Raw genomic sequence first — 10,076 nt, 5'->3', positions numbered from 1 at the left:
CAGCGCCTATTTCGCCCCGAGCGAAATACTCGAACTAACGAGCGCGGTTTCAAGTTTCTCATTCCAACCGCTAGGTGGCATCTCAGTCTAGACCTTTTTTGACGTAACACACAATAGTAACGGTCGGCTAATCATTTCAAAACACACTAGACACACAACTGTTGTTTTGTTGTTACGTGGGTAAATATTGAGAGGTGAGCTGCAACATGTTGGCCGAGGATGATGGGTTGGAGAAATTCATCGAGGATTATAAGCTGAAATTGGCCCAAGAGAAGCTCGAACTTCTCTCCATCGAAGTGACACCTAGAAAACAACAGGTCGGTTCAATGAAAGTGTTAGATTTCAATCGTAAAGATTGCCAGAAAGCAACACTTTTGGTGTGTGATCTGCTTCCTTATGTTTGTGTTCAGCTTACCGTAGCGACGTGCAGTCCAGCCCATTTGAAGGCAACCACAAACAACTGTGTTATGCATATCTGCTGCTCCCCTCTGTTAATCACTCATCTGTAAAGTCATATACTTGCTGACAGGTTTTTCCGTATTTCAGTAGCTACAGCTGTCAGCTTCATTTTCACTTGACTGGTGTATCAAGATAACAGATATTAAATATAGAAGTCACTGGAGCCCATCAAATTTTGATGTGACCTCCCTCCCACTAGCCGTCACCATCACACATGCTTAAATTTGTACACAAATTGTTTCAGATTTCTACTGGTGATGTTGCCCAACAAAATGGTTCCACATCAACCACTTCCCTGGATAAATCTAAAGCGACAGATTCCCCCAAGTTGGAAGAATTTGATCAAAATGTGATAACTCTCACCGAGCAGCATTCAGGTATCATGCACTTTTCTAAACTACACACAATAACAATACTACTATTAACATTTTTCTCTCCACCCCTCCAGAATCAGACCAAAACAATGCAGTGGAGCGCAAAAAGAAACAAGAAGAATACCGCCGCATTCTGGATCAACAGCTCGCTGAACACAAACAAAGAAAAGAAGAAGAATTACAGAGAACGAGACTACTGGAGGCTGATGACTTTGAAATGACTTCTAATCTGAATACGGGTATAGCTCACGTTTCTATCTTTTGTTTTACGGTGAATCATTCGCCCGTCACCGCAATTATTTCTGTCATTGATTAGATCGCCGCCCACTTTCTATTCGATCTCCATCGCCACCGATCAAGAGCCACTATCGCAAGTCGGTGCAGGTCCGAGTGCCCTCTCGACCGTTGACAGCAACAAACGAAAACCAGCAACGCTTGAGCGATTTGACTGAGCTTAGACAACTGTACAGCAATCGATGAAACTAACTTAACATTTGTAGTCGATCACAAGCAGTAACCGCATTGCAAATTAGCCCATTGGCTAATTGGCTTCAAGCTGAACGTGGAAGCTACTACTTCCGGCTGGGATTGAAAAACTCCGCTGTTTGCCTCCCATCCGTCAATAATTTTTAAATGGGTTTTTTCCGCCCCTTTCTTTTTTACTTGGCTGCTGGAAGTCCTCCTAAACCTCCCTTCCCATCCCTTTCTTTTTCTTTGGGGTAAAATAAAAGAAATCTCGACCAAAAATCGTGCAGTCGTGCCTTTGCTATTTTAGTGGGACTACCCATGTGGTTTTTGGCGAGTCAAAAATAATGCTCGAAAGTGGAACTCGATACCCCCGTTGCCAGTTGAGAAAAGTGTCCAGACACCAAGAGTGTGTGGCTGAAATTGTCATTGTGACCGATTTTCAAAAGAGGATGTTGTATGTCAAGTAGCCTGTCTTGAGCCTTGTAACCCGAGCCCAACTCAATTATAGAAACTTTACGAGGCGTGTGGGCGCCGTTGTCTGACAAGCGTATGATTAAGACCAAAGTAAAATTTCAAAAAACGCAGGACTTAAGTCTATTAACATGAAAAAGAAAATCCAAAATGAAACCGAAGAAAATTGCACTCTTACCGGACAAACTCACTGCCAAAGAACAGACACGTAATCAAATTGCGGCTGAAACAAATCCATCAACTTAGGGTAGTGGGGCGATTGTTTAAAACTCTCAGCCAGCCATCTAAAAGCCAGAATTATGAAAGTTGTAATAAAAAGCGCTTTCCAAGACGTTTACGACTTTGACACACAACTATTATACCTCGCCATTTGCTGTTTGAATTTCTGATCCGAGCACTGCAAAGTCGTATTCCAAATCTTCTTAAAAATCCAATGAATCTGTGAGAGATACATCAAAACCGTGTGAGATTTAACAACAAGTCTTGGCCGGTTTTCACACACAAAATCGTTGTATATACTTCGGGGAAAGGAATGTCGGTCGACCGCAACCGGGGCGCTAGTTTGTCCAGCAATGATAAATGTTCCTTCAGGGTAGACGTTTCTCGAACGGTACTAGAGTTAAACAAGACACCAACGATCCTGCAATGGGAGAAAAGGGTCCAATTCTAGTTTTCGTTTTGAATTGCTTTTTTCAATAACGCTGAGATGAATAATTAGAAACGGCGACTTGAATCGGATGCAAAAGCATTCTGAAAATTCCAACGTGACAAAACGAAATTAAAAATATGGTATGCATACCATTGACAAAGGGGAATTATCTTCGAGGAGGGGAGAGTTCCTGATGACGTTGACAGATCGATCGCCTTTTCCAGGCTCGTAGCAGCTAAACTCGTCAAACGCGTTTGCTGCTGTGCGGACAATTTTTTCCTCTCGAATATGTCATCTGTGCACTCACTCGTGACGACTTCACAGATCTTGGCATCTTTGGTACTGATTATGATCGAGGCCAGACTAAGAAAGAAGTCAGCGTCATGTTTGGGATTGACATCTTTATCGTCAAAATAGCTGTGACACAGTTTTTCAACTTTTTGCCAGTCTTTTGCCAACTCACACTAGACAAAAGAAACAAACACAAATGTGTTGAAATAGGAAAGAGAAAAAAAAAAAAAAAATCGAAATAGAATTGAATCATCACCAGTGCGTGAATTTCCATCAATTGGATTAGCTGGACGTGCTCCGAACCCTTAGCATGTTGGTAAAATTCATTCACGACATCAAGGGCGGACTCTAGAATACGCACGTAGGAGATTCGTTTGTGATTGGGACCAAAGTCAAAGGTGGCCTCAATCGCTCTGACCATCGCAGTTTTCATCTCTTTCATCCAACATGTTTCCTATCGAGATTTAAAATGAAAAATTGTCTTGGATTTGTTTGGTGATAATCTTTTGAAACAAACCAAAGCAAAAAACTGGCCCGACAGCTTAAACAGATGATGACGAAAATAAGCAGATTGTTTGTTTCCGATACGCCCCAAATTCCAGGATGTTCGGGCGAACCAAATCCGTATTTCTTGTTGAAAGAAGAAAAATAAAATAAGTGATTAAATCAATAAACCGTTCAACACGTCTAAAATAATACGGATTACGCAATGCAAAAATAAGCTTACCAACGAGAAAGGGGTCACTTGACTGAGCTTCACGAGTGGTAATATAGGCAGCAGCGATGGTGGACAATATGTTCGTCAACATAATTTCCTTCTTCTCCTCCGCTTCTTTATTTAACATTTCCATTTGGAATCTAAATAGAATGATAAAGTTAAAAAGTTGACTATAAATAACAGTAGAAATCCAATTAAACCTTAATACAAAGCGTAGCAATATGGCCTTCATAAACGAAATTTTGCAGTTTTGTGCTGCTGTCTCGAGGTAGTTGAGCATGGGAATATAAAACCCGTTGTCCCGAGCAATTGACGCGCTACGACTTATAGCTCGTTGGATTTTATCCCAATCGTTATTTTCTCCCAGATTATCTGTTTTAAAATTAAGTAACTGTGGAGTAATGTAATAAAGAATTAAGAAAACCGCTCAAAAAGTACCTAAATCCGCAGTGATCTGTAGCGCTTTATCGTAGTTTTGAGCTCTTAGTGCCATTTGCAATCGAATACAAAGGGGATCCTGATCAGCCCATGAGTCATATTCCGGAATCAGAGTCGACAGCTTTTCAGCCCTTTGATATCCTGTATCATGAGGAAGTTGTAACAAACAAGTCATCGCGTTCCATATAACCGTAGAATCGATTCCTGAAATTAATAAATCAATTAATGCAAAACAAAAAAAAAAGATTCCAAGTAATACGTACCATGGCGATTGGCAAATCGAACGATTATTTCATACCAACGCAAGGAAGCCTCCACATTACCTTCGTCGTTAATTAGTCTTAAAGCCTCACCCTCAGACAGATACAATATCTCGTAAATCAACTCACTGTTCACTGAAATGTGCAAATTAAGAAAGAAGAATTAAGAAAAGAATAACTTACAGAAACACTAATTTACCATTTTCGTCATTCCAGTGCTGAATATCACAAAGAAGTTTAAACAGGTCGTCAGTTCGATCTTCAGCCATGAAATAACGTGTGGCGTATTTAGCACAAATCCACTTGATGCTTTCGACATGGGACCATTCAGTTTTCCAATCACTTTTATCGGTCATTATCTCATCATCTTTCCAGGGGATTTCGCGGAGTAGCTGCATGAGGAAAGTGATACCTTTTTGCTTTTCGATCAAACAAAACAACTAAGAGAAGAAAAAATGGGTGAATAAATTTCAAGTAAGTATTACAAGCAATATACTTGATCGGCAGCCAATTTCACTGATATTTGACCAATGCCATCTTCTCTATATCGGAGAGCCAAGTATTTCGAAAGATACTGCTTAATCGAATGGATGTCCTTTCCACTAACTAGTAGTGTTTGCAACCTTAGCTCCAAGTTCTCAACAGTGTCATCTAGAATACATTTGTGATAATTGGAGTGAATAAAATGTATTAATTTCTGACGCTTCAATTTACCTCCAAAGTCCAAAATTTCGATAATTCGAGGCCAATCCTCTGACAGGTTAAGATGCATGTAGCAAGCTGCCAGTAAAGTGATGGCATCGTCGGTACAACTATCTTTAATTGGTCGTTCCTTATCTTGTTGTCCTACAACGATTGGAATTGTTGTTATATACTAAACGTGAATTTTAATAATTATTTGCAAAGTACTGTAGTCCTACCAAAAGAATGGGCGAATTTCAACCAGATAATGGCCTCTTCAAAGTCTTCTCGATAGAACATTCCATGTGCGACATTAAAACATACTCGAGAAAGTGAATTTGATTGATCCATCTCAAATTTTACAGGCTCTTGCTTGGTACTCCCCAACAATCCTAATATGTCATTGAACTGGTTTTTCCTGTAGAAACCGAGAACGCGATAGACAAAGAGTGAACTGCGGCAAGATTCGAATGTTTCTTCTAATTCCTCTATGCGTGGTGCAGTAAAGTCGTAAACTGTTTCATCGTTCATCCGAGGGCAAATTGACTGAGAAGCAAGTTTCAAAAGTCTGTCAGCTTCTTCAATCAGCTCATCTTGAAAGCAGACTCGGACAGTTCCGAGGGCCAAAGAAAGAATGTCCATCGCAAATTTAAGGTCATTAGAGCGACGCTTACTTTTGAACATTATATAAGTGCCAATATTCACCAGACAAGCCTGTTAATGTAAAAAAAATATTAAAACAAGTACAATAAAATTGATTGCGAGTTAATCAACCTTTAGCTCACTGCTGTTTTTGGGGACATGAAGTATACTGGATGGTAGCAAATTACAGTTCTCATAATTCACAATTTTCAGCCATTGCTGCTCCAAGAGTTCTTCATCTATTTCGCTCAGTTCAAAGCATGGTTCAAAGTTCAAGGCATTGGTGTTCACAAGTTGCTGAGCAAAATATTTTGAAAGATTCTTAAGATGTTCAACTGCACCCAAAGCTGTATTATCATTCAACAGCAACCTCGAATCAATAAACTTCTGTAGGAAGAAGCAAGCAAATTTTGCATCCCATTTACTGCCTAAAGACGACAATTCTGACATTCTGCTATTTCTCTGGTAGCTGTGTTTTGTTTAATGCTTTGGTGTCACTCAGCATAGAATTGATTTGGATGTGTTAGGATGTCACTGACTGTTTGCGAAATAACTTTTTAGGCCATCAACTGGTCAAGAGTATTACAGCACACAAGCACTTAATGTTTGTCATTTTTGTTGACTGTTCAATAAAGAAAGAATTTGTATACACACTTAATCTTATCTATCCAAAGCAGGACAAACATTAAGAATAGTATTTAACTTGAATTCTGCATTAAACGATTAAATCAATCTATCAATCTTTAATCGCTATAATACCTAGCTCGGTTGGCGCGAAGGAAAGACCAGACCGTAGACTACAAGACTGAAGAGAGTGAAGACTGAACTCCCCATGATGTTATTCCAACCAAAAAGGCAAAAAGTAGTAGACTCTAGACTGTAGACATGCCAAAAAAAGTCGTGCGCAGTTTACGCCGATGCGCACCACTGCGGCCGATAGCAGAACCATAGATAAAGAAGACTAGTTTCCAAGTTCCGCATGTGCTATCTTTTTAGCCCTATCCCTACTATCCCCGAGTTCTTGTGCTTGTAGTGCCTCTAGCGGATAAATTACTGCCGTACTGTACCGAGGCTACGAAGGGTTTTGCAGACGAAGATTGTTTTCCTTCTGTCTTGGTAAAATTCTTTGCTGGCGTTTAAAAGTTCCAGGTGATTTTGCCATAAAAATTTCTATTAAGAAGTCATATTGTATTTGATTTTGACGTTTGCCAATTGCAAAAGCAGAGAAATCAATTGAATCATTGCAATTGAATAAATTAAATAATTAAGCAGAGTGTAGAGATGAAAACGTACACTAGAGGGCAGGGCAAGTAGTCTAAGATCGGAGAAATCGGAGGAAGGGTAGCAAGAATGTTGGCGACAGTTGGCCATGTTAATTCTCTTATGGAGAGAATAAACCAGTGGTCTCCTCTTAGAAATTTCGTCTAGAGTTGCAGCGAATATCGTGACACTGTAGGGGAAATTGAGCTAAGATAGAAGAGGGCTGGTCATCTTGAACAAATTTTGTTTTTTATCCATTTTTCAGAAATTTGTTGCAATATAGGGGAGAGCGGGGTTATGTTGGAGGTGTCCAAGGTTAGACAAATAAATTTATTATAAATCTAGTAGGAAATAATTATTTAAAAAATATAAGTATGTGTAGAATTTCAATCCCCATTTCGAAATGTAATTTTGGTTTTCTACGTTTTATATTTTACATGCTACTTGCTAGTGGCTAAACGATTAGCTAATTTTACTATAGTCAGAGCGCTCTGGCTATGGTTTTGTCGAAATCATTACTTCACTCCCCAATTATTTCAATGTTGCAATGTTGCATTCCCTAATTTTCGCAACCCCCCTCCCCCCCTCATTTCAAAACCCCCTTTCTGTGTTCTAGAAAACGGCATATCACATCTTGTCCTCACTACCACAAGTCTCTGGGGATAATTAAGGCTACCTTTAGGCCTACTCACCAAAAAATATCTGAATTGGAAATAGATATGAAGTAGAAATGAAATGCGAGTGAAAATGCCGAAATAACCAATACATCAATCGATAAATAATCAAATTCAGGACTTTTTCCTTGGGAAATCTAAACCCCAAAACCACATTAGGATTACGGTGAATTTTATGATAACTAAATTTAACGATGAACCAAAGTTTCAACGCGCGGAACCTCTTGCTCAAAGGAATTTAGCAATTCTGTAACAAAATCACGTAAATGTTATCGCTGAATGAAAGCTGGAATTTATTTTATAATTCGAGGACTCACCATATAATTATTGGCCATTCCTGAAAAGTAATACCGGTAAATTTGACGAATTAATATGATTGTTATTTTAGCGAAAGTTGGATCCAACATTCTAACCTGAATTTTCGTGTTTGACGTAGAGCGGTTCCACGTTGAAAGTGCGGTGAAGAGCGCCGGAATTCTTCACCCTGTGATTGAAGTCTGGCGATTGAAGTATTGAAGAATTCATTTCTGTAACGTACCTAGTTACAAAAAATCGTAATAAAAAATTCTCCTTACAAAGTAATTGTGTATTTTACACAAATAAACCGAATGTCCAGTCCATACATAAAACGCGAATTCCGCGATAAAACCTACTAAGGGTTAACAAGAATTTCAAAGAACGGGAACGAAGGAAGAAAAAAAAAAGATTAGCGGAAATAAGAACTGTTGTGCAGTCGGTCAGGTAGGAGGGTAACCGGTAGGATGAAAAGAGCAAAATTTTGGCACTGACGGAAAACAAAACGCAGTCCAGTTACAACGAAACAGCAACGGTAATATCAATTTCAAACTGGAGAAGTGACATAGAAAACGAAAAAACAAGATGGTCATGCTCTTACTGGTACTTCTCCGCATCAAGAATTAGGTCGAAGCAGCCCGTGTCCATACTTTCCCCGGTCTCGGTTTCATTTGCTTCAGCCTTCAGGTCGAGTTCCTATGGTGGGGACAATCTAAACAACATAAAAACCAAATGTTATCAAAGCACAAATGAAGTGAAAATTAATTTCTTACCTCTGAGTCTTTGTTCAAACCCCCACATTCAATAGAAGTAAATTGACTGACCCATTCATCAATTGATAGAAGATCCAATTCAGAACTATCCCCTGGAACAACCTAAACCCAAAGAACCACATTAGGAATATGATAACAGCAGAAATAAATTTAAATTTCTCACATTGAACTCAGTGTCTAATCCATCGAGTAGTTCTGAAATTGCATCAGTCACCCATTGAGAATCAGGAAGTGTGCTTTCTTCGATAACCCTACCATCATCAACACCAACCTATAGCACAACAACAAAATGTTATCAGAATAATTTATGGACAAAGCAGAAAAGAAGTGTGAGTGAAAGGTTGTCTACATTTGTGTTGGGTTCCTCGTGCACACCATCCAATCTCTTCATCCATTCATAATTTTGCAATGAATCATAAGATTGTTGCTCGTAAATCTCTGGCAGATGAGATACATACAATATAATCAATGAATAAATACCACCATCAATTTGGACACTTACTGTTTTCAACCTCTTTGATTCTCTCCAGCAATGAATGTACCAGCTTGGCTGAATGTTTCGAAAAATACTGGGGAAAACCCCGAATATCCAGTTGGTATCTCAAATCCCTGAGCTACCTCGTTGGTCATTTTAAAGAATTGAAACTTTGACAAATCGTGAAGAGAGTCCAAGCAGAGTTACGTTAGCAAAATTTGAATTTGAAACGGTAAACAACACGCACTGAATGAACGTTTTTTTTACCACCGATAGGTGCAATCTCTCAATCAGGTGACTAACTAACGAGAGCGGTTTTAAGTCTCTTATTCCAAACCCTAACTGGCATCTCAGTCTATCTTCTATGACGTAACAAAATTTGCCGAAGGAGGGCGAGGCTTCATGGCTTCATTCATGTTCGTTTCGTTAGATAATCAAATTCAGGATTTTTTTCTTGGGAAATCTAAACCCCAAAACCACATTAGGAATAGGGTGAATTTTATGATAACAGCATAAAGTTAAATTTCTCACATTAGACTCAGTGTCAAATTCATCGAGTAGTTCTCGAATAACAACGATAAATAACCACTGAAATGCCACCTAACCTATTTTAAAAGTCAATCAAAACTGTTTGCGCAACGCTTACACAAGCAATGTGTATGTCGATCTCTTCAACATAAATTTTGACAATCAGAAATGTCACATAAATATACGGCGTATTTACACTTTTGAGTAATTTTTCGAAAAATTTTATCTACAAAATAATTTTGGGTTTATCAATAAAGACAAAACTCTACTCCCTTTAAAAATCAAAAGATTCGAATAAATCATCTTAGAAAGTACGAACGCTTTCCCCGGCCTCAACCGAGTCTTCATCGGCTGCAGGTCGAGTTCCTATGGTGGGGACGATCTAAACCACATAGAAACAAAATTTTTAAAACTATAGGAACAAATTAAAAAACAAGGTTATGTACAACACTTACATCGTCTTCTGTTTCACCCACGTCATCAATCCACTAATTGATGTCACTTGCAAATAGCAGCAATTCATCATCTATAAAGCCAAACTATAAAAAACATCAAAATGAGATTAATTATCTAATAAAAGCACAAATGAAGTGAAAATACTCCTCCCTGGTTGAAACTTGA

The 10,076-nt window shown here is 38.7% G+C and overlaps 2 protein-coding genes across 3 annotated transcripts; one reads left to right on the top strand and one right to left on the bottom strand.

The window, feature by feature from the left end:
• Positions 1 to 81: 81 nt before the first annotated feature.
• LOC124336484 lies at positions 82 to 1,574 on the top strand. The gene is made up of 4 exons (XM_046790318.1): positions 82 to 317; positions 704 to 836; positions 908 to 1,072; positions 1,150 to 1,574. Exons 1-4 carry the CDS (start codon positions 207 to 209, stop codon positions 1,311 to 1,313), a joined length of 573 nt encoding a protein of 190 aa, XP_046646274.1. The 5' UTR covers positions 82 to 206; the 3' UTR covers positions 1,314 to 1,574.
• Positions 561 to 6,331, bottom strand: LOC124336057. Of its 2 annotated transcripts, XM_046789665.1 has the most exons (16): positions 5,584 to 6,331; positions 5,049 to 5,523; positions 4,843 to 4,974; positions 4,625 to 4,779; positions 4,328 to 4,568; positions 4,132 to 4,263; positions 3,869 to 4,072; positions 3,631 to 3,802; positions 3,440 to 3,570; positions 3,230 to 3,342; positions 2,969 to 3,166; positions 2,572 to 2,885; positions 2,292 to 2,412; positions 2,135 to 2,211; positions 1,951 to 2,056; positions 561 to 578 (listed from the first exon to the last, which is right to left on the bottom strand). In XM_046789665.1, exons 1-15 carry the CDS (start codon positions 5,899 to 5,901, stop codon positions 1,960 to 1,962), a joined length of 2,880 nt encoding a protein of 959 aa, XP_046645621.1. In that variant the 5' UTR covers positions 5,902 to 6,331; the 3' UTR covers positions 561 to 578; positions 1,951 to 1,959. The 2 variants fall into 2 exon arrangements, with proteins under 2 accessions (XP_046645621.1, XP_046645620.1); XM_046789664.1 differs by lacking the exon at positions 561 to 578 and having other exon boundaries at positions 1,880 to 2,056; positions 5,584 to 6,330.
• Between the last annotated feature and the right edge of the window lie 3,745 nt (positions 6,332 to 10,076).

Source organism: Daphnia pulicaria, chromosome 4 (assembly GCF_021234035.1).
Source record: "Daphnia pulicaria isolate SC F1-1A chromosome 4, SC_F0-13Bv2, whole genome shotgun sequence".
Taxonomy (NCBI): domain Eukaryota; kingdom Metazoa; phylum Arthropoda; class Branchiopoda; order Diplostraca; family Daphniidae; genus Daphnia; species Daphnia pulicaria.
The sequence above is the reverse complement of the archived record's forward strand: the minus strand, read 5'-3'. Positions and strand labels throughout refer to the sequence as shown.